Genomic DNA, 24,741 nt, shown 5'->3' on the forward strand with positions numbered 1-24,741 from the left:
GTGGTAGTAACGGTTTCGGTGTCTTATATGGGTATGTTATGAGAAGTTGTGGGTGCATAGGTGAGAACTTTTTTTATTTCACTATCGAGCTACGCCTCACATTGCAATATGGACAAACACATCTGCATTTTTGTTCTTGAGGCGTAATCTTCGAACTAAGTTAGATTTTATCAAGCCTACTCAAGAGGTAAACAAAGCAGGTGCCAGCATGATCTTAAAATGCCAAAATCATTTTTTCTATTGGGAGTAAAGTGTATACATTCGTACTTTTGTTGAAAGGAAGCTAAAATGGAAAATAGGAACCATACTCATACAGTTGGCCATCTCCTTGACCTTGACCTGCCTAGATGCCGTCTTTTCTGGGCCCAAAATGGCTATCAGCAAGCTCTGTAACACACTGCCAGCTGAAGTCCACAAACTGGACATAGGGCTTTTAAAAGTCACACTGACGGACTATTTGGTGTGCAGACCTCTGTATTTTATAATATAAATGAGCTAGAGGACATACCACCCACCTTTTGTCCTGCTGCCATCGTTGTTAGTTGTTATTAATTTACAATTGATGCAATCTTTTCCGACTTTGTCGGTCACCGATTCAGTATTCAAGTATCAAGTAAGTACAGTAAGCATGTGTTTGATTAAAATTGTTATTACATTTTTTAACTATATCCACTATTAACCTACCCAGTAAGCTATGTATCACTGGTTGTAAAATATAAACTTCATACATCGACCACTTTCCGAATTAAAAAGCAGACATTCAAAAATTAAACAACTTATATAGTAACGTTTAGAGCTAATGCTAATTTCCTGTAATCTAGATACAGCTCGCATCCCACGTGACCACGGAAAATATTTTTGTTAAGTTAAGGTTAGGTTAGGACAGTCGGCCGCGGTTTTCACACCACATGGTGTTGTTCTTAAGATAATTATAATTGTAAGTATATCAATATTTATTGTAATTTATACTAAGTATTACCAACACTGTATATGTTAACTGTAGTTTATAGTTCTCTGGTGTATAAAATTAGGATATACAGTGAAAAACTATGTTTTACATGGTCGTTACCCAGACCACGTTTTCCAACTCGGCGGATTGGATTGTACAAATTTCTATTTTTAGTGTATTGTTTGTATTGATATAATATCTAATGAATATCTAATGAATCAGTAATCGTAAGCTTATGCATCATCTTATCGTCCTCCCTCATTCACTGGTAGTAATTTTAAAAGGATACTTACTATCTTAAATTTGGTATGTAATTCATTGGCATGCTTCATCGATTAACTTTCACCTTGAGAAGTGGGTAACCTAGGCCAATTAGTTTAAAACTACTCAAACTGTTTATTTACATGTACGCTATTCTATTATTTTGGTTTTATGGTTTTGTTGTTAGGACATTTTATGTTTTTAAATTAAATTAATCTAGTTTAAATTACTGTTTTATCCTAATAAGATAGGCCTAGCCTTGATCCTCAATCATAGTCTTCCAGGCCTTGGCCTAACTTATATAATTTAACCTTATCCGGTTTTAAAAACTTCTACTTTAGATGTTAAATATTGTAAATTTAGCACTTAACTTATTGGCTATTTCTATGTAAAATAGCATAGGTGACCATGAACCTAAGTGCTAAGTTAGCCCTCCGAGTGTCCATAGTTTAGGCCTTAATGTCCACCTATTTTTGGCCCCTTTGCAAGGTTTTATTAAAACGGATCTGAGAAGCTTAAAACAATGTTAATTCTAATGTTCTATATACCATTTTGTTTGGAAAATCATGGGCTTCAATATTATATATAAAACATAAGGAACATTTAAAAAAAAAAAAATCTTTAGGTAAAAAAAAATATCCTAATTTCGAAAATTTTCAAAAAAAAAATAAGTTCGCGCTCAATGAAATTGTATAAATTATAGGCCTATAAATATTTGAAAATAGCCACTTTGGGGCAATTCCATAAAATGGTCAACCTCTATACTTTCTTGTCAACTTTATCAAACCCATTACTGTTATACATTTTTGGAAAGCTCGTTAGTGTAGCTTTCCACTCATAACATTGGTTACAAAAAAAAAAATAAATAAAAAATATATACATGTTTTTTTATAGACTACCGTTTTTTTTTTCACTCCGATTTACAACCATGTTGGTTATTTTCATAACCAACAAACAAAATTTACTCAAATAAGCCTTATGAATTATTTTTTTGATAGTTTAAGAGTAAAGCTAAATATTAATGCAATTTAGAATTAAGAAAAAGGTTTTCTGTCCACCCTACAGATGTTTAACATTAAGAAAGATTAAATTCTACGTCCGACACCAAAAATGTATGTTTAGTTTTACTGTGGCTAGAGGGATTTTTTTAAAGCTTGAAAACTAGTATGCAAAGCAAGTTTACATAGGTCTAAATGATCCATGTTTGGAAAAAAATCTATCATGTATGGTTTTTTTTTAATCATGGTGTCGGACGTAGAAAATATTTCCTACGTCCGACACCAAAGTACTAAAATTGGGTAGTGTATGTTAAATACCGTAACATGCTGCATATACTATAAAACCCTAAGTTGAGTTTTTATCATAGTACTCAATTAACCTGCACTAAGGAACCTTTCAGTTTAGTTAGATGTAAAATTTATCCCACACCCCCATTGTTAAACATAAATAAAAACATATCACCCAAATTTATAAGTTTTTGTAAGCTTCAAAAGTAAAAAAAAATATATAACATTTGCTACAACTGTTGGTTATTAAATCTCCTAAACTGTGTTTTAAAGTATTTAAACAAAACCCATATAGGCTAACATGATGGGAAACCAATAAACGTTTCAAGTGTACACATTACCTATGAAAATATAACAGCATGCCAGAAAGTTCGCAATTTGGCAACATTGTTTCTCTGCACACTACATTTACAGCAAGAAAAAAACATCTTTAAATTGGAGGGAAAGTTCACAGCACACTGGTGTGTAAAGTTGAGGTTATGTTAGTTAAGTTCATTTCAAGTAAGGATATTCAAGAAGCAGTGATTGAGGGTCTGCAAATATGGGAGTGTTCCGTACCAGTACCTAACACTCACAAAGTGCATTATGTGACGGCAGCTGGATCAAAAGATTTCTTAATTGTAGGCGACACAAGCGACGATGTAGTAAAAAGAAAAGTAAAAATTGTTCAAAATCCGGAGTCTTCGGACAGTGATGACTCAGAACAGGAGTATGGCGAGCGTTTCGAAATAGAGAGAAATGACCTAAACCTTCAGGATTTAATGCCTCAAAAAGACTGGGTTGTGGTTAAATACGATAATGATTACTATCCAGGTGAAGTACAGTGTGTTGAACAAAATGAAGCCAAAGTGAAAGTAATGCATTGCTCCAAGTCAGGTGCATACTATTTCTGGCCAACTGATGAAGACTGTATTATGTACAAAGCCAAAGACATTGTGAAGAAAATTGAGCCTCCTGAACCTTACGGAGGAACAAGAGACCACTATAAATTTAAAAGTATCATCGGTCCACTTCCAGATGTGCTCCCTTGAACACATTTTCTCATGTCTTACTTTTGCATATAACCCAAAGTGCCCATGAATTTTTCATTTCATTATTTTTTTTAAAGAGACTAATTTGTAGAGAATGGGTAATTTGTAGGAATTAAGAAGCTGTAACTTTTTTAAGTTAAATAAGCAAAATATCTAATAAAAGATGTAAAGTGTTTATCAGTCTTTTACTTTTTCCCTGAAGGTAAAATGTCAAACCATATTGTGCAACGTAAATGTTCGAAATTTAAATATTTTAAACCCAGGTATAGAGGATTTTAGTAATTTTATTTGCTCAGGCTCATTTAAATGCATGAATAAATGTTTAAAAGGGTTCATATAAAATTGTGAACGTTTTTTTACATTTAATTACTACCTATTATTTGTAAATCTAAAAAAAATCACACAACCTACGTCCGACACCAAAAATTCTACGTCCGACACCGTAGGAGATTTTTTTTTGTGTCAAAACTATTGAACCAAAAAACTTGAACCTAGGCTCTTTTTAAAGCTAATAAGTTTCTTTACATCCATGATTTTTTCTGTTGTTTTATCTCTTTAAAATTCACAGATTTTTAAAGTCAAATAAGGAAAAAAGAAATATCGATTTTGTGCACTCTACGTCCGACACCGCAGAAAAAAATTTTTTTAGCCATTAAAGATTTTAAAATTTAAAAATGTTACATATGAAAATGTTCTTAAAGAACTGTTCTTTCAAATAAAAATACTAAAGATTAAGGTTTTTTACAAAAAGTAATTTTAAAGCATTAAAATAGCAGAAAAATGTGTCTGAAATCTACGTCCGACACCGTGGAATTGCCCTTTGTTCTAAATTTAATGAGGATTACAAATATATAATCATATAGCGAGGTAAGTTATCAAATAAATAAGTTATGAGCGAAAAACGGATTTCAGTACATAGCGTTTAGCTAAGAATGCATAGCCTAACCATAGCTAGGAATCTGGCTGATAATTTACATCAATATCACTACCTACTTCTTCAGGATCATCAACCAGCACTTCAAAACCACTTAAATCTTCTTATAATGCACCACGTATATCACTACTTTTGATTTTTAACACTAAAACAATGATAAACGTAATAAAACACATCAGTCATCGGTCCGGGGGAACCTAGCTGTTTACAAATACACGCACGTCAGCTGTCTGCTACAATATTTTCGGAACTAAAATGAATAGCGCTTAGAGACAGACCTCTGGAGAAAGCTTAGAATATTACGGAAAGAACGATACCTAACTCGATCCAGTTCAATCCGATTCAGTCAGTCATAGAGCCTTCGCCGTAAACGATGTTTGTGCGTCATAAAAGTGACGCGTGACCCTACACAAAGTGTGTTGTGCGTCATTTTTATGACGCGTGACACTCGGAGGGTTAGAGCTCATAGCCTTGATAATTTTACGTCTCAAAATTTTCGCTTTTAAAGAATAAGAAACAATGCAGAAGTTAAAGTTAAACTTATGGCAATCATTCCGTATGTCTACATTGGGGAAAGATGTAATTTTGTTAAACTTAGGCCTATATGTCTATTTACAGTTTTTTTTTTCACACTGAATCCAAAAATGCAAACAGTTTTTGTCGGAGATATTCCTAAGTGGCTGGAAAACGAAGCGTTTTGAGCGGTACTGTTGGTAGGCTAATATGGTGTGGTCTGTACGGGTCCGTATGTGGGCTGAGGACTGAGTGAGGGGAGCAAACAGCTGTTTACTCGAATTAATGCTGAATGAAATTTCATTTTAATTTATTTCAACGGCAAAATTGCCAATTTATACATTGACAATTCAAAATAAGTTAGAACTGTAAGTACAACAAAATTCACAAGCAAAAGCAACGAACAATATGTTTAACAATACAACAAGAAACGATACGATAACAGATCAGTCAACAAGAAATACCAGGCTACATTCAATAACAATGTAAAATATTGAAACAAGAACAAAAACAGAGCAGTAAATTACAATAAATTAATTTACAATACCTACGATAACTAGGGGTCTCAATCCCGGGATTTCGGGATTCGTCTCAGCCGATCCCGGGATTAGCCTATATAATATTATGATATTTAAATTAACTTTGTAGCCATTTTAAATGAGCGAGAAGTCCCCTCGTTGAGTACTTAAGTGTTATAAACTGGCCTTACCATTGGTAGGTACATTGCACAATGTTTCTGTTTTCTAAGTAAATAAATATTACCACGCGGAACTTTCATCGCCCGTATTTCTTCCTACAGTGTATAAATGTTGAAATGTCACACTTTAGAATATAATAAATAACTTACATTTAAAAAAAATCACGAGCAACCGCACTCGCACGTAGGCTATACGTCACACTAATAGATAGATTAAAGATAGCTAAGAGAAAAAGATAAAATGGTCCAAGAATCACGAGTAGCAGCATTAAAATGTTATTTTGACTGACAGCAATAAAACAATTTAAGGTACTGTAAAACAATAAACTATCTGCTTGGTAGTAGTGTGGGTATGAAAAATGTAATTTTAGATTGTAAGCAATTAATCACCACACTAATAACCAAATATGAAGATAAATTTATAGACCCAAATATAAGCGATCTTAATAATGAGATTATAAATCGTGTGTTTATAGTTATATTTTATGGCTCAATCATAAATAATAGACCTACTTCAATTTCCGATTGCAATGTTATGTTTGCTACACGAATTGCGCTGTTTACGTTTAATGTCAAAAGTAAAACTCAAAATAACTTGTAGGCACTGTAATTAAGTTCTAATTAATGTAATACAGTTAGCCTAACATTTACAGAAAGTAAATCCAAATCGTATAAAAACTGAAACATATATTTAGGCCTACATTCGTTCGCCTATTGAGTTTAATGATAATTAAATTTTCCAATCAAAAAAGATCATTACTTATACCATTTCATATATATTTAACGTCTTAAAAATAAAGAGTAGGCCTTATATGTGTTTCAAGTGTTATTGGACTATTTTTATTTATTTTTTGTACAAGTAAAAGTCCTCAAATTCACAAAAAAATTAATATAAACATAGGTTTTGCCATCCCATTAATCCCGGGATTAAAAGTCACCAATCCCGGGATTGAGGCCCCCAACGACAATAAACACTAACTAACAATGGGGTTTTGACCAGATCTTTGTTTGGCAGAATATGGCAGTAAGAGCAATCTTGGGCATGCCGCCTCGGACCAGCTGCAAAAATGTTTATAAAGAACTTTGCTTTCTCACAGTCCCTTCACTTTATATCTATGAATCAGTTTGCTATATAAAATCACAGAACATTAAACCAACTTTTACAAATCACACTTACAACACACGAACAAAGGGCACACATGCAGTCCAACATAAGCTCACAAAATTTGAACACAAACCAGATTACATGGGAATGAAAAATTGTACCAGGCCCTACCGAAAAAATTACTTGAAATTCAGAGCTTAACAAAATTCAAATCAGAATTAAAAAAATATCTAGTAGAGTTAAGTTTAGAGGACATAGACAGTTACCTAGACGGTGACAAAAATTAGTATTAAGCTGGTTATTCTTTCTATTAACCCTGACCTGTCCAATTCCTTAAGGCAAAGGACTACGGACGGAGAGATCATGTATCATGTATCATGTATCAAGATCTAAGCAAACAGAAACAGTGAGTTTTTCCATTCTAGGCAGCAACAATATATAGTAGGCTAATGCAAATAATAGAACTATCAATTCGTTTTGAAACTAACTTAAATAACTTAACTTAATCAGCTCTTATTTAGGCGTGTGGCGAAAGTATGTCGGGTTTTTTACGGATTCTTGACTGTAAGCCTAAGTTAGTAGCCTTTTCTGTTTTAATGCTAGGTTAGATTATAACTTAGGAAGGTAAAATTAAGGTTATAATGAACCGACTCATTAATGCTACCTCGCTACCACCAGAATGTTTTTGCACAATTGAAATCTGGGACACAAAACATAACACAATAAACACAATAAATAACATTTTAGTGAATTTCCCATATAGGGATTAAGCTATTACCGTAGTACTCATGGTAAGACCTGGACCCGGGACCGATTTACTTTTTCGTTTTGAGGTCCCTAGAGGCCAAAAACACTATCCGTTCAAATTCATATACCTATATATATATGAAAAAGGACATAAATATATATATGTCCGTTAGTGCGATAACTCGAGCAAAAATGATCCGATTTTGATGAAATTTGGTACAAACGTGTAAACTTACGTTTATTCGAACGAGTTCGCGAACCAGCATTATCGGACCATGGGAACAGGGATTTATGGGGTAAAAATGGGGTTTTCTTATTTTCCCCCCTAAAAACAAAAATTTTTGCAATTTTTTTTAACCGTTTTGTAGAGCTTAAAAAAAGAAATAGTTTATTAAGTATATATTGAAGTGCTCTTGTATGCCCAACGGTCACGAGAAAATTCAAAAATAGTGTAATTTAAATTTCCCATGTTGGAGAAAATGAAAACTGTTGTAGTTTACTTGTTTATGGATGTATATTGATAAAATTTGGCAAATTTATTTATTTCATCCTATTTGACATATGGTCAAAAAATACCTTCCTCGTAGTAGCAAACCTAAGCACTCGTTAAATCTAATGTTATTTAAATTGGGAATAAATATGTCTTATTTTTGGAAATATTTTAGTAAAAATGTATGAGACAAGTTGAAATTTGCTTAGTCTGCAGGTCTGCTGCGGTGGGGGTATTTTATATTGTTATTTTATAAAACAGTCTGGAGGTAACGTAAATTAATGAGTCAGTTCATTATAACCCAACTTAAACTTTAACTTCCCTAATCTATGGCATAATATAATAAATTAACTTAGGCTAATAATATTTAAATAAAGGGGAATTAGTAACTTAAATAATTTATTTTGTTAGTCAGGTAAGTTTACTTTAAATGTATTGAAAAATAATAACCTTACAAACAAACGCCTAAGTACCTAAGTTTGGCTAGCCTATTCTTTTGACTAACTTTTTTTTCAATGCCTCAAATAGTTCCCTTAGTAAAACTTATTGGAATTATCCATTGAAATATCTCCCACTTATAATCGGGAGTTGTAAACTCTCTCCGGTGAGGGTTGAGTTTGGCAGGATAATCAATGACTCATGTAATTCACAGGCACAAGTTTCCCCTTTATTATTACGTGCAGTAGACCTATTTTATGTGACCCAATAGAATGATGACTAGAATCAAACTAGCCGGTTTATCTTAACTTGGATAGCCTTATAGTAATCACTTCGAAAATTCCTTATCAAAAGCGAATTTCAAATTAATTTTTCATGAACAATTTTTTTATGAAACAATTACTTAGGGCCTAAGTTATTACTACTATTTTTACAATCCTTTAGACATACTTTGGCTAAGTAGGCTAGGCTACTTTTTGTTGATAGTCTTTCTTTTTTAAAACGTTTTTATTAGCTCGCTTTCTTGTCCGGTACAAATTTTGCAATCAATTTTATACTAACTTCCCGATGAACTAGAGACTTGAAACTTGAAACATAGCTCACAAATGGAAGACAATGCAATATTATATCATTTAATTTTTATATTTCCCTTGGGCTACGCCCCACAGGCTTGTTTTTATTAACTCGCCTTCTTGAAAATTTTGATACTTCCCGATGAGCTAGAGACTTGAAACTTGAAACATAGCTCACAAATGGATAACAATGCAATATTATATAATTTAATTTTCATATTTCCCTTGGGCTACGCCCCACTGGCTTCCAAATTTTTCATGTTTACATTTTGAAAGAATGTAAATATATCAATTAATTAAAGTCAGCTGTAAATACTTAAATTTTACAGTTCAAAAAGCAGAGGTTAAGAGGTACAGGTTCTGCTCCCAAGAGATTCTTTATACAGGGTAATTACTGGGAAACGCATGTTTTTGACTTTCGTAGTACACAAGGAATAACGTTCGGCTACGGCCAGAAGTTGTTGCGATGTGTAGGGGGAAGTGTGCAGTTTCAATTTTTGCCAAGATGTGGGACCTGGAGCATCGTATGTTTGTCATGCGACGATATTACGCAAATGGTGAATCAGTCACTCAGACTCAGCGAGACTTTAATACACATTTAACATTGCAAGGCATGGCGCTACCCCTGATCATAACACGATATTGCGTTGGATACATAATGTAAAACTCAATTAGATCTCTGCTTAAGAGAAAACCTCCTGGACTGGCAAGGACAGTTAGTACCCCTGAAACAGTTGAAAGAGTGCGCCTTGCAACAGCTCCCTAGCCGCGACGGCAGAGCAGTGACAGTGAATCCACAACGGTACCTAGACATGTTGGAAGAATATTTCTTGCCGGAACTGTGCCATCAACGTGTCGAGATACGTAATGACGTATGGTTCCAACAAGATGGGGCAACAGTCCTTACAGCTCGCATTAGAATGGAATTCCTTCGGCGAACATTACCTAAAAGAGTTATTCCACGTTTTGGTGGTGTCACTTGGCCGAGCGCTAACCAGATCTTAAAATTCCGGATTTCTTTCTATGGGGATTTTTAAAATCTAGTGTTTACATAAACAAACCAAAAACAATACAGGAACTTAAAGAAGCTATTCGCCAGGAAATCAACGCCATTCTTAGAGATATGTTAGCAAATTCCGTAGAAAGTTTTAAGGAACGCCTTCAACGCTGTATCAAAGCAGAAGGCGACCCGTAAAATTATCAATGTTCTCTAACCACCACGTTAGAAATGTAATTTTTAAATGCTAAATTGTAATTAATTTATTCTGAAATTGCATATTGTGCACACTGTTTTTCCACTCATAAATACATTTTTTGCTCTGAATTACCTGAGTACTCGTTATTTGAAAAACATGCGTTTCTCGGTAATCACCCTGTACAAACAAATATTTCAAAATAAAGATAAACAATCTGATTGCAGAAATAAAGGTGTTTGTTAATAATGTCATTTGTTATTTATTTAATATTCTATAAAGTAAACAATAATTAAAAAGATTGATATATTTATAGTTAGTAGGTAGGCCGTACATCCAATCCAATACATAATGATATGAAAAGAAACTCAAATAAACCTTAGATTTCCCACATGCCTCTGTCCTAATCTGATATAGATGCTTGAAATATATTTAGCATCCACACACATTAAAAACTAAAAAGTAGAAAATATTATTTATAAATAAAAAGCTTTTTTAAAACAAAACGTTTTTAAACGCACTAAAAAGTAGAAAATAATTTATAAATATGTTGAGAGTGTAAACACTTTGTAAGACTTAAAACGAAAAACTTTGGGTGCATGCAATTAATTGATAATAATACATTAGTTCAATAGGTAAAGGTAATTGTAAATTATCTATTGCATGCACCCCACGTTTTTCGTTTTAAATCTTACAAGTATTTATACTCTCAACATATTTATAAATTATTTTCTACTTTTTAGTGCGTTTAAAAACGTTTTGTTTTAAAAAAGCTTTTTATTTATAAATTATTTAGGCCTATACTCACATTTTTTGACGTAACTTAGGTCTACAATTTTGTTATTGTTACCACGTAAAATGTCGAGGGTAATTATAAAAAAAACTAGGTCTATAGTAGAACCAACTTAAGCCTAATCGCAACTAATTGGGACCGAGGGTAGTTTGGACTATTAAATAGTTCGGATTACTGAACATTTTGTGGTTTTTACATAACAATAGCTAAAACGTGATCCGTTTTTATTTAACATAGTATGTTATGATCCTTACAATTTTGATAGTTTTTCTCATTTCTTAGATATTTTATTTTTAATGGGTATTTTCCGATAAAACCCCATAAAATGACGGAAAAAAAGATTTTCCCAAAAATGGCCTTAGGAACGATTTTGATAAAAATTTAGTATGTTATGGTCCTTTATATTCTGAACAAAATGGTACAAATCCCATCTCTGTAAAAATTACTGTTCAAAAGTTATTGTAAATTATGTTATTTCCCCATAAAAACCCCATAAAATAACGGAAAATCATATTTTCCCAATATTGGCTCGAACGATTTTGATAAAAATTTAGTATGTTATAGTCCTTTAAATTCTGAAGAAAATCTTACAAATCCCATTTCCGTATATTTACTCTCCCCGCTTACACATGATAAAGGTTGTTGACAAACTTATGGGAGAAAGTATGTGTCAGAATGCTGATACCGTTTATTATTTTTGTTTTAACACAATCAGGTGATTGATCAAGAGATATAGTTTGAAAAGTGCCCTTTTTGCCCAACAGTAGCCTAATAAGTTAAATTTAGAGATCTGAGTGCCTAATAATCTGTTTGGATGTAAGACAATCCCTGAGGCCAAGCTTATGCTAAATTTTTATTACCAATCTTGGGCTGTCTGAATGTTTGATTTTTGTTAACAACAAGTTTTGAACATTGTTACAAACAGCAGTGGTTGGGGGAACTTGGGTGGAGACAATCTTGAATGACTTCACTGGATTTGGACATCAAATGTTTGATTTTTGTTAACAACAAGTTTTGAACATTTTTACAAACGCCAGTGTAGATGCGGCTTTCATCAATCGTAACTTATTTGTAATAGCCATTTGCCAATTAACTTACGGTAGGATGAATCAATTGTAGGCATAAGTCACCCAAGATTGGCACCTCCTTTGTGTAAAAAACATGGATTTGTAAGTTACGGTATTTGTACATGAAAAGCTAGAGTGAAGTAGGGGCCTATAGAGCTTTGTTCAATCACCTCTGATTTGTGAAACATAATTAGTGTTTTTCTTTATATTTTGATAGGTTACAATAAGATACACTTGCTGTAAACATGAGTAGGCCTACATTTAAAAAATATGTTTTATTATTTCAACTATGGCAGTGGCGGTCATGGCCTCAGCAGACTTCCTCATAAACATACAACTGTAATATGGTAAAGTAAAAATAAGCCGAGAGCCATCCATAAATTTCACGGATAAAGGTGCCTAATGGCAATACGTTTTCATAAGCCCGACCAAAATACACATTATACAATGAAAATCAATTAAGAATCAATAATCACAACCTGTCACCTAAACTAATGACGCGTAGACCGAGTTAAGCCGATGGGAGCGGAACATGTAATGCTCAAATCCGTTAGCATGTGTGTATCCGTTAGCACGATAACTCGAGCAAAAATGATCCGATTTTGATGAAATTTGGTACAAACCTGTAAACCTAGGCCCTATATTTTTTTGAACGAGTTCGTGCAACAGCATGGTCGGACCATGGGAACGGGATTTAATGGGGTAAAAATAGGTTTTTCTTGTTTTTCACTCTCAAAACATACAATTTCCCAATTTCTCTGTAGGCCATTTCGAAGGGCTTAAAAAAACAAATAATTTAGTATATTGAAGTAATCTATTTCTTTTATACTAACTTGTTTTACTAAAAAAAACCACACTTTATTACCCTTCTTTGTAGTAGCAAACCTAGGTACTCGTTAAACCTCATGTCATTGAAATAGATTTTAAATTGAAAATCAAATCAAGCACATGGGAATTCACTTAGTCAGGAGGTTTGCTGCGGCGTATTTATGATTTCAATTCAAGCTCTTATAATTTTTACTGTGTCTCATTTTAATGTTCTGCAGACTTGTTGGGGTCGCCGGAATTTTACCCCCCTGGAATTTTACCCCCTGGGCAAAGCTGACGTCACTATGACGTAGTAACCTGAGTGGCCAAAAGTTTGTTCGCGGCCGGAATTTTACCCCCACGGATTTCGAAGTCTAATGAAAATAGTCAGAGCGTGATTAATTCAATTAGCGATAAAAACCGGAATTTTACCCCCTGTCCATATAACTAGTGTTTAGACAACTGAAATGTACGGGCCGGATTTTTACCCCCCCCCGGAATTTTACCCCCCACCCCCGGAATTTTACCCCCTGGCCGATTTTAGAAATTGAATAATTGCTTTTCTTATTTCTGTTTTTAATTAATTGTAAACATTTCATTATTTAGTGGCCTATTTTTATTTATTTATTTTGTAATCTAAACTAAGTCAAACAAATTCGCTGTTTAATTTTGATGTTCGGGATTTGCCTTTGGGGCAAACTGTTGGTTAATAAGTATGTAAATAAGTAATAGGCCATGTTAATAAGTATGAAAAACAATGTATTTAGTTTCAGTTGTACAACAACCTTCTTGTTTTTTCAGGCACAAACCATGTGCTATTTATAGTTTGTAATGATAAAGATAACCTATATTAAGATAGGCTACTTAATAATAAAATGTTTACTATTAAATTAAAACAGAATGAAGATAAGTAATCATTCTCACTAATTTTTATATCTAGCCAGGGGGTAAAATTCCGGGGGGTAAAATTCCGGGGGTAAAATTCCGGGGGGTTAAATTCCGGGGGGTAAAAATCCGGGCCGTACACTCTAGGTTTTTATAATTTGATGTGTTCTGATTAAATTCACAACCGTGAAAATATATGTTTAATTGCGCGTTTAATCCATCGAGCTGATGTCGCGAAACTAAAAAGTTCGCGGCCGGAATTTTACCCCCTGGTTTGTGACGTCACGTTTGCCCAGGGGGTAAAATTCCAGGGGGATAAAAATCCGCTACCCCACTTGTTGATTCTCATTTTTAGGGTTTTTTATGATTTCAACTCAAGCTCTTATAATTGCTGTGTCTCGTTTCAATGTTCTGCAGGCTTGTTGATTCTCATTTTTTGGGGTTTTGTTATAGCTAATTAATATTTTATGTTAAGCAAATAAACCATATGATTGTTTTAATTAAAAATTAGTGTGGTACAGACACAACAATGAAAGATAGGCCTAGGCTGTATTTTTAGCGAATTTCCCATATAGGGAATAAGCTATTACCGTAGTACTCATGGTAAGACCTGGACACGGGACCGATTTACTTTTTTGTTTTGAGGTCCCTAGAGGCCAAAAACACCATCCGTTCAAATTCATATATATATATATATATATATATACATATATATACATATATATATATGTGTGTGTGTGTGTGTCGTTTAGCACGATAACTCGAGCAAAAATGATCTAATTTTGATGAAATTTGGTATGAACGTGTAAACCTACATTTCTTTGAACGAGTTCGCGAACCAGCATGATCGGACTATGGGAACGGGGGTTTACGGGGGGGTTTTGTGGGGTAAAAATAGGTTTTTCCCATTTTTGACCAAAAAACCATAAATTTTGCAATTTCTTTCCAAACCATTTTGTAGAGCTCAAAAAAACAAATAACTTATTATATTGAAGCGTTACTATGCGCCTAATGGTTACGGAGAAAATTAAAAAAAAAAAAATGTTAATTTAAAATTCCCATGTTATTCTCATGGAGAACAAGTAAACTGTTGTAGTTTGCTTGTTTATGAACATATTTTGATCAAATTTGGAAAATATTTTTAGGCCTATATCTTACTAGCTGGCCCGACAGACGTCGTCCTGTCCTATTGTGGTTTTATGTCACATGCTCGTTCATTTTCAAGATGTGCTCGTTCGCATGGCTCAATCACGTCCTGGTTGAAGTTCGTTCGCTACGCTCACTCACCTTTAGGTTGGAGCTCGTTCGCTGCGCTCACTTGCCTTCAGGTTAGCTCGTTCGCTACGCTAACTCGCCTCCAGGTTGAAGTTCGTTCGGTACGCTCACTCACCTTTTGGTTGCAAATTAACTGTTCTCATAAATTAAAAATAAATATAGTGCTGCACCCTGTTGGTAAACCTATTAACTTTTTAATGCTATTGAACATCACAGAATCAAATTGTTTAGTTGCACCAGCTGTTAAGATTCTTTAATTCCATTTAAATATCGTACTCATAAGGTTAACATGGGAAACTCCAGAGCCACTGGGGCGGAGCCCTATCGACGGATCTGCACCAAACTTCACACAAACCATCCTTGAATAATGCTTAATAATGCCTGAAAGTTTCATTACAATCTGTCGAGCGGTTTTGGAGTCCATAAAGGACAAACATACAAATATACAAATATACAAACATACAAACATACATTGGATTTTATATATATAGACTAACTATTAACATTTTACAAAAAAAAAAAAAAAAAACAGTTTTATCCTCCCTGATGCAGCAAACCTAAGTAGGTACTTGTAAAACTAATTCTATTTAAATAGGAAATAAATGTCATATTTTTAAGTAGACATTTTTATTAAATCCAATCTGGCAAATGGAAATTCGCTTAGTCTGCAGGTTTTCTGCGGCGGGGGTATTTTATTTAATTCTAATCTGGCATGGTGATTCATGTCCTTATGACACACAACATTACCTTACAATAATTTGTTATATTTATTTTACAAAAAGTGGGCCTATGCTTTATATTCAAACATTCCATTGGTCACTAAGTAGAATTTATAAAATATTTTGCTATGATATTCCTATTTTTTGCAGTTTCAACTGTATATCCAGTCAACATGGAAACTGGTTTCCTAAACCCCATTCATGATGAAGAACATTTCTCTTCTCCTTTTTACAATCAGGTATTCATTTTAATTTCATATTTACTATAATGTTAATTGATAAGTTACATTACTGCCTTTCTGGTAGATAAAACAATGGTTAGGCACACAATATTTTATTCACAGTGTCAGTTATTAGTTTTGGAATGCTACAATGTTTTAAGCACCCTTGCTGATAAGCAAAATGTATCACAGTGTTGATTATTGTGTTTAAATGAAAATAACCAAATTTTCTATGATTAAAGAGTATTTTCTTACCTACTTGTTATAACTATAACAACTTGTTATAACTTAGCCTATAACCTAACTTGTGTTTGATTTAATTTTAAATATCTGTCTGCTTATTTTAAATGTTATTTATAAAGGACTAGAAGATATTGTTTTTGTTAGTGCTGTAATCTCAACAATACCATCAATTTGTGGCTTTGCAATGCATCAAACCCTTTTACAGTATTGGCTATAAAGAATCACTTATTTATATTTTATGCTTATTTGTATGCTAAAATAATCAATCCAGTTGCGGTTTCCCCTTAAAAAATTTAAACTGGGAAGGAATTTTTTCAAATCTTAAAGGATTAGGCCTACAAGTCAAAAAAATATAGGCCTAATAAAATAAAAATTTGATAAGATCTGAAAATAAAATGTATTTGTTTTTCTCATTTATTGTTTTTAGAAATATTTTTAATTATAGGCAATTTAATAATATGATGTTTCATAAATTATTTTATGAAATTTCAGGGTCATGAACTTGACGCCAACGAACACATACTTTTTGGGGAGATGATAGTACCCGAAATTATTGATTATGATAGTCTGTGGCCTTCAAACGATGACACGTAAGTAAATCTTGTATTATTAAAAGGAACCATTAATTTTCATGCAACAAAATGTTTCAGGAATGATGAAAAATTTTGGGATACATCTTAAATTCTGTGATGATTCCTTCATTTGCTAGATAGTATCTGACCTGAAACTGATTTTGTCTAGGAATTCTTTAGTCAACATGTCAGTAATATGTACTTTGACATTTTCATGTTATTCATTGTTAAATTTAATCATACGAATTGATCAAACATGACACTCATTTTTATATTAGTTTACATTTTTGACTTTTTATTATTACACCTTTTATCACTTTGTGCAAGAAGGTACAGTAAATCATTAGGCCTAGTTAAAACGAGGTTACCACCGGTCAGAGATGTTACTTAAAGCTTGAACCCAATTGGCAAGCATGAAGAGTTTATTTTTGGTTAAGGACACAACGATACATGTCTGGTAGAATGCACATCCTATGTTGATTTTATTTTTATTAAAAACAAAACTCTTTAAATTATGTTCTATCTGATATTATTTAGTTTGAAACACCTCTTATTTTATTTAGGTTAAAAGTATATATATTTAAAAATTAATTTTTAAGTTTGCAATTAGAAATCTTGCTTTGAGCATATTCAGGCTATGCAGGTCAAATATGACATTAATCTGGTGTCATATTTTATTTAACAGGGATAATTTAACAAATTAACAAATAAGTATTATTAGTGTTTTGTAATAAGTTAAATTCTTCATTAGGGCCTACAAGATTTTCAATATAATAAACAGTAGGCCTATTGAATAGGACAACTGAGTTTTCACTTTTAGGTTTTTCAACATTTTTAACCCGCCACAGCAAACCTGCAGACTAAGCAAATTTCCATTTGACTGATTGGAGTTTCGTTAAAATATCTCCTTGAAAATGTAATATTTATTCCCTTTTTAAATAACATAAGTTTAAGCCACCCTTATACAGTGTGCTGCAGCGGTTATGTTAGGTTGGGTTATCTTAAATAGAAAGTATGACTCATCTGGTATCATAATGAAACAAGGAAATGCCTACAAACATATTTATGATAACCCAACATAACGACAGCAGCGCGCTGTAAAATAAGTGACCTCCTTATAATACCAAAGTAGGCCTACCTTTACAGTTTTTTATTTTTTCCTTAAAGAGTCGATGGAGCCTATACGTTCTAACTCAAAAAACAATTACAAAACTACAAAGACAATTTCTAATCCCACAGTGCCCTAGATATTTAAATTATAATCACTATGGGAAAAAATTTGGAATGGTAAATAACTTGTAAGCAGCTGTTTGAAATTAACCCAAGATGGCCACTAGCCTCCAAGGACTCTTAATAAGTGCATGAAAGTGCTTCAATATACATGCCTAAATTATTATTTTTTATGCTCTACAAAATGGTTTGGAAACAAATTGCAAATTAACCCATTTTTACTCTATAAACCCCCGTTCCCACAGTCCAATCATGCTGGTTCTCGAACTTGTTTGAATAAGTTGACAAATTTATACTAAATTTCATAAAAATCGTATCATTTTTGCTTGTGTTATCGTGCTAACGGACATATATATATAAATTTGACCGGATGGCGTTTTTAGCTTCTGGGGTCCTCAAAATGAAAATCGGTCCCAGGTCTAGGTCTTACCACGAGACCTACGGCAATAGCTTATTCCCTATATGGGAAATTCACCAAAAAGAGATCAATGCATTCAAAGGGTAAAAATGTTTCAAATTTAATTTGTAATGTTTAGTATTACTGGATTGGAAACTATATGAATCACAGTACGCTATCTTAGTAGGCCCACAGCTATCACACACCACTCAATAACCATAAACATTCCTGATAACTGAAACGTTAAGTGAGCTTCAGATTTACTATTGATTCACTTTATTTTGAGTCAACAATTAGCTGTTACTGTACACAGTAGAGAAACATACCAAGTAGTATGAATCAAGCAGGGTCATAGCAGACTGTGTTATCTCAAGGTCAAAGTGTGTGATAAAATTTGTTTATTGACGTAGTTGTACAAGTGCTGCTCACAATTATTGGTGTTTTTTGCCGCGTATGTATTGCAAATCTAAGCTGCTTATCTCAGGGTCAGTAACACTCTGGACTCCCGTCTGCTTTTATTTGTTTACAAATTTAAAAGAACCATGTAATCGAGTGTATTGTCAATGCCTCTGTATTTGATTAGTTTAGGGTCTCAAAACAAAGTAAAAAATATTTTTAACTTTATTATTTTGACTTCTTATTTAGAACACATATTACTCTGACACTTTTGGAGGGAACGCCTATTTCTCCCTAAAAATCACAGTTTAAAAGGGCTGAAAATCAGAATTTTTTTAGAAAATTTGTACTTTGTTTTTATAATAGCCTATTTTCTTATTATTATTATTTGGCCCATTTTGAACTTTTTTTCTCCTTTGGCACTTTTGGCGGGAATGCCTATTTCACCCTAAAATTTCCATTGAAAATCGCTTAAAGGGGTTTGAACACAAACTAACCTAATCTTATTCTCCAAATGGATTTATAACGATAAAGAGATATAAAAATCCTAAACTCAGCCTAGCTTGAATTAAGTTAAGTTAGAGTAACTAAACCAACCTAACCTAACTGTTTCAAATAGCCTAAACTATTTTTAAATGAAGATTAACTAAAATGCTAACCTGGGTCTAGGTTAGGGTTAGTTTAAGTTAAGAGTAACTGTACTGTAAGCAGTTAGTTTAATATATTTCAGTAAAATAACAATTTGGGGGAGAATATGCTATTTTAGTTTATCTAAACATTTGTCACTAAAAAATTTTTTTTTTATTTTTCAAAACAGATTTTCGGGGAGAAAACAGCGTTACTTGCCAAAAAAGTGCCGTATGGGAAAATAATGTGTAAAGGCCTAATAGACTAAATCATGCATTTGAACAAAAAGATTTGTCCCAAAACAGATGTGTTGATTTTCAGCGTTTCGCACTGTTTTCAACCACGATTTTGAGTGTGAAATAGGTGTTTGTTTTAAAATTTAATCACATGCCCTGATTTTATTTGAAGCAATACAATTTCTAATGCTCAAAGCATCAAAAATTAAATTTTAAAAGTAAATCTGTACGCTATTTTAAAATAAAGTAACTAAGTTTGAAAATTTATGTTTAGGATTTAGCTAGCTTACAATCAATTTATCATTCGACACATATTTCAGTGAAGTCGGAGAAGAGGATCAAGCACAAAAAGAAGAATTTCAAAAAATGCTTCATGAATGGCAAAATCATCTTGACTATATGCAGGTACACTAATGATCTACATTAAGTATAAATGTTTAGAATGCTTTGAGTCATAGCCTAAATGCAATTCTGACACCTTTCCATCTTGATGTTCCTTTGACAACTCCCATCTAAATCTCTATATGAGATGAATAGGTCAGGTGAGGTAAAAAATTTTGATATTATAGCTAGGGTGTCTAGTAGTTGGGAAAAGCGGGAAAGTCGGGAGGAGATGTTATGATTTAGCCGCGGTCGCAGACAACGACGATGACGTTACCTTTTACAATGACCAATGACATAAAGACAGGGTGTAGATTTAGAACATTTGGTTGAACTATAAAAATTGGTATCGGTATCAAGAATTGAGAATCGAAACTAGTCTTGAAAAATCTGGAATTAATTAGTCTTAAAAAGTCTGGAATTAGTCTTGAATTTTAAAATTGAAATAAACTAGACACCCTGTTATAGATTATGTGTATAATTTGGTAAAAATTTTACTATGCAGGTTTAAAATTAGATCATTGTTTAGTTTTCAGGAGTGAGAGGTTCAGAAAATTTTCCTGTGTAATAGTGCTTTAGAAAGTAAAAAATAGTTAAATGCATTGTTATGCTTCATAAAAATAATATGCATCTACAATCTACTTTGAATGTTCTCTGCAGTGATGTTCTCATGTGAGAGGACCTAGGCAACTGATAGTCCCTGTCGTACCTAGACATTGAGAGAAGTTGTCGGAATTTCACTCAGTTGTAATGGTTACAGAATTGCATTCAAAGAAGTAACTGTTATTTTTACCATTGATTACCTTATGCCTACTAATTTACTGTGTGAAAGGAAGTAGCCAACAAATCTCTCAAATGATGACACTGCAAGGGCCATCTGCCTACCTATGATGATATAAGCATGCTATATAGTAGTTCTGATCAGAGAATCGTTGGTCTTATCCTTTGTAATGCACATTTATTATTAAACTATTAGGCAACTCAAATTCTTTGAATAATCATTTAGGGTCTTCGCGTTAAATGTTTTCAAAATATTTCCGGGTCTTTTTCCAAAATTGGTAGCACACATTAAAATCCAAACTGTGGGTAAATTGCCATTATACCTACTAGTGAGTAAATTGATTTAATGTGTTGAAGTTTGTTAATGTTTAATTTGTTTTAAACTTTTTAACCAGAACTTACTCACAGAAATTGTTAGTTAAATCAAGTTAATTGAATTTTGTGACAGTTTTTTGCAATTTTTAGTAGTCTGAGTCTAGGCATTCATTAAAACTTGGGCTTGATTTATTTTAATTCTTTTGTTAAATAGTACCTGTTACCATAAGAATTTCCAATTATAAATATTATTTTATGTTAGTGAAATGCTGGTTTCAATTTTATTTTTTTAGAAACATGAAATCCTTAAGTAAATATGCATTAATGCGACAACCTAATGTCTGAAGTAATAATTAACATAACATTGAAACATGTTTTAATTTGTCTCCAATAAACTTTTGAGTACTTTGTCCGGTGCCAACAAGAGTAGGGAGAGTTGGCTTGCATCCAGAGCACATGGTCAGTGCTTCCGCGAATAACACAAGCTACACCACATTCAAAAACTTCTCTTAGGTATTTACTTGTAAAGTGTTCATACATGTATATTTTCTTCTACTTGGCATATAAAATGCTAACAATATTAAATTGAGGTACAATACCTTTAGACAATTGTTTGAATAGGCTACATTTAATGTTTTATGAAAGTGTTGGATTGGAAGTTTTTACTAATTAGCTGTTAATACAGGAGCCTGAAGCCATCAGGCAAAAAGTTCCCCTTGGAAACAACACCACAGAGGAAGTTCCTGAAATGTTCCCAAGCTCAGACACATCTTGTGCCAGACCTACTCCAGCCCCGGCTGTTGACCCGAGTATAGATGAACTGTTCCCTCTGGAAACACCAAAGACCAATCCACCTGTGAATACAGAGGCGACATTGAAATATAGGTAAGTAAATAAGTATTTTGATCAGGCTTCAGCAAATTGAATAATATCCAAGTTGTGAAATGCGATTTCTTTGTCATTTTTCTTTTTTTTTCACATTGATATAAAATAATGTTCTTCACAGGGAGGCGTTTGCCGTTACTACAGAGTTGAGGAAAATCATCAAAAAAGAACCAGAACCTACTGGAACCTTTCAGGAAGAATTGGAGTTATCGTCAAATGTAACAAAATTAGGTGTGAAGACCGCGGCAAGTAATGATAATTTGCAACAAAAACCCCATATCTTTCTGAAGAAAGAAGTTGAAGAGGAACCAGAAAAAGAAGTAGATGTGGAAACTGTAGAGAGTGAGGAAGTCCCTTTACTGATGGCTGGAGATCTGACAAGTCTGCTGGAGCAGTTTGAGGCTACAGAGAAGGTGAATGCAGTTCAGACACCCCCTTCACCTCCCAGACCTTCAAGTCAGACCATCCGGGACGCTCTTCCAATGGAGGTTATACAGAGAATCAAGGTGATAGCTTTTGCATTAACTTAGATGATTTCTTGATTTATGACATACTCGTAATTGAATGATTCATTACGAGAAATCGCTTGAAAATAGTTACATCTTCAGGAGCATTAGAAGCAACTTAACCTGTTTGCACAAGTAACATTTACTTCTGAAACACAGTTTAAATATTAACACCTATGTACAAAATATTATCGTTAAGGAAATGTCAGTAGTCATTTCAGTGACCCATATAGAAAGGTGCCCAACCTGTCAGTACACTTTTATGGTTTAATTTTTTTGGGATTTGCTGTATTGCAAAGAAAAATTTGGCCTTCTTAAAACATTATCAATTTATACCACTTACTATGTAATAGTAATGTATATTATGTTCTGTTCCATTACACATGTAGATTCTGTTTGTTTTGTTTTAGACTTGCATTTTCATTGGAATATTAACAAAAGATAAGCATAATGTTGTTAGGTAGTCATCTAGATAAACTTAAATATAGTATGATTGTTTCATTGAGACACCCATTGGTGCCAAATTATTTGATTAAAGATAATGAAATGATTGCTATTGTTCATGTGGTTTGTTTCAGGCTTCTCGTGAGAACCACAAGAAGGTTATACCAGTCATACCTGCCATGCCTAACAAACGTCCAGGCAAAGCTGCCACTAGAATGCAGGATGCTGGAGCTACTCTCTCAAGAAATAAACTTCTTAAATTGGTAAATTAGCCTACCCAAACTATCAAAAGCTGCTGACGTGTACATAGTTTTAATCATTTCATTGAGATTTAATCCTGAGGAAAACTAAGACGTCAGTACAGTTTTTTATTTACGATTCATGTGCCTCAAAGCCACATATTGTCAAGTTCCTTTTTGTCTTAGAAAATACAGTAGCCAAATGGTTACTGTCAAAATTGTATTAGAGTAGTTAATAACTGAATATAGCTATTTTTTTGAGCAGATGTTTTTCTTAATTGTAAAATAAAGTTGTCTAAATTTATGTAACTTAATCTTGAAGAAGATTTTTATAAGATTGTGATTTATTTGTCCAGATAACAGGAGGGTCGAGTGGAGAATCAGTTCAGTTGGACCACGACTACTGTACAAACGGAGGCGACTCCACAGCTAGCAGTTCACGCAGCTACTACATGTCTGACAGCTCCGAGTATCCTAGCCAGAGCTCCACTCCTGACACATCCTCACGTCTTCCAGATTTCAAGATTTCTAAAGACTCTGGAAGAGTTTGTGACACAGGGTCTAGAAAAGATTCGGGTTTAGAATCCGGCGAAAACAGTGAAGAAGAAGTTCCTTTAGTCAATGAAACAAAAAGCAAGATAGTTTTCAAAAACGGTATAGGACAAAAAAGTATTAGTTTAGTGAATGAGACTCGGGTGACAGGAAATAAGAACTCATTGCTTCGTAAAAATATACCTATGGTTTCGGTTCTTAAAAAGAACATCAAAGTAGAAAAAGACGCTTTAAATTCTAGTGAAATATCTAATCAGTGTGCTTCACCGGTTGTATATAGTGATGTGGCAAGCACTCAGTGTGAAATGGACAAACAGGAAATCGTTAGGAAGAAAAAGAAGCTGAACCTAGAAGAATATAGAGTGAGGAGAGAAGAGAGGGAGAGAATCCGCAGTCAAGAAAGCAGTAGAGCCAACTCTCCTGTTCCCTGTCCTACACCCCCTGCTCAACCAGACTCCACTTCTCAAGAGGGTGAGGATCAGTTTCACTAATGTACCTAATCCTTTAACAGAAAACAGTTTAGATGGGGGGGAAGAGTACCCGTCTAAGTTCGATGCAGCTTCACTATTAATTCCAGTTATTACCACTTACATTAAAACAACCTGTGGTACTGTATTATTGTGTTTAGACTTGGCTTCTTTCTGCTAGTAAACAAGGTGTCAATCATAACTACAGAACACGTAAGGATAAATATAGGCTAAATTGATTTCTTAGGTAGGCCTACTGGAATTACGCCTAGAAACTTTATTTCAAACCTTTCTTAGCATAACCAATGATTTTCTTTTAATGTACAACTCTTCGAGTTTGCAAAAATACCATGTTGGGTCTTTTCATATTAAATTCCCAATTACACTAAAACTCATCTATATAGATAACCTCGCAACAATGCATATCAGCTCTCAGCTGATTGGTAACAAAGTACAGTAAACAGGGATACCAATATGTGAGCTGGTGA

The 24,741-nt window shown here is 33.4% G+C and overlaps 1 protein-coding gene across 2 annotated transcripts in view; it reads left to right on the forward strand.

Moving 5' to 3' along the window:
• Nucleotides 1–876: 876 nt before the first annotated feature.
• Nucleotides 877–24,741, forward strand: part of LOC128982476 (serine/arginine repetitive matrix protein 2-like) — a 37,326-nt gene continuing 13,461 nt past the window's right edge. The window contains exons 1-8 of one of the 2 annotated variants that reach the window (XM_054401438.1): nucleotides 877–937; nucleotides 15,913–16,001; nucleotides 16,719–16,816; nucleotides 20,005–20,089; nucleotides 21,846–22,045; nucleotides 22,167–22,551; nucleotides 23,130–23,258; nucleotides 23,591–24,257. In XM_054401438.1, coding sequence (XP_054257413.1) covers nucleotides 15,936–16,001; nucleotides 16,719–16,816; nucleotides 20,005–20,089; nucleotides 21,846–22,045; nucleotides 22,167–22,551; nucleotides 23,130–23,258; nucleotides 23,591–24,257 — 1,630 coding nt within the window. In that variant the 5' untranslated portion in view covers nucleotides 877–937; nucleotides 15,913–15,935. Of the gene's footprint in view, nucleotides 938–15,912; nucleotides 16,002–16,718; nucleotides 16,817–20,004; nucleotides 20,090–21,648; nucleotides 21,674–21,845; nucleotides 22,046–22,166; nucleotides 22,552–23,129; nucleotides 23,259–23,590; nucleotides 24,258–24,741 lie in introns of those variants that run through there. The other variant, XM_054401439.1, reaches the window with a different exon arrangement.

Source organism: Macrosteles quadrilineatus, unplaced genomic scaffold (genome assembly GCF_028750875.1).
Source record: "Macrosteles quadrilineatus isolate MER2022 unplaced genomic scaffold, UCM_ALF_1.0 Scaffold_371__1_contigs__length_84190, whole genome shotgun sequence".
Classification (NCBI taxonomy): Eukaryota; Metazoa; Arthropoda; class Insecta; order Hemiptera; family Cicadellidae; genus Macrosteles; species Macrosteles quadrilineatus.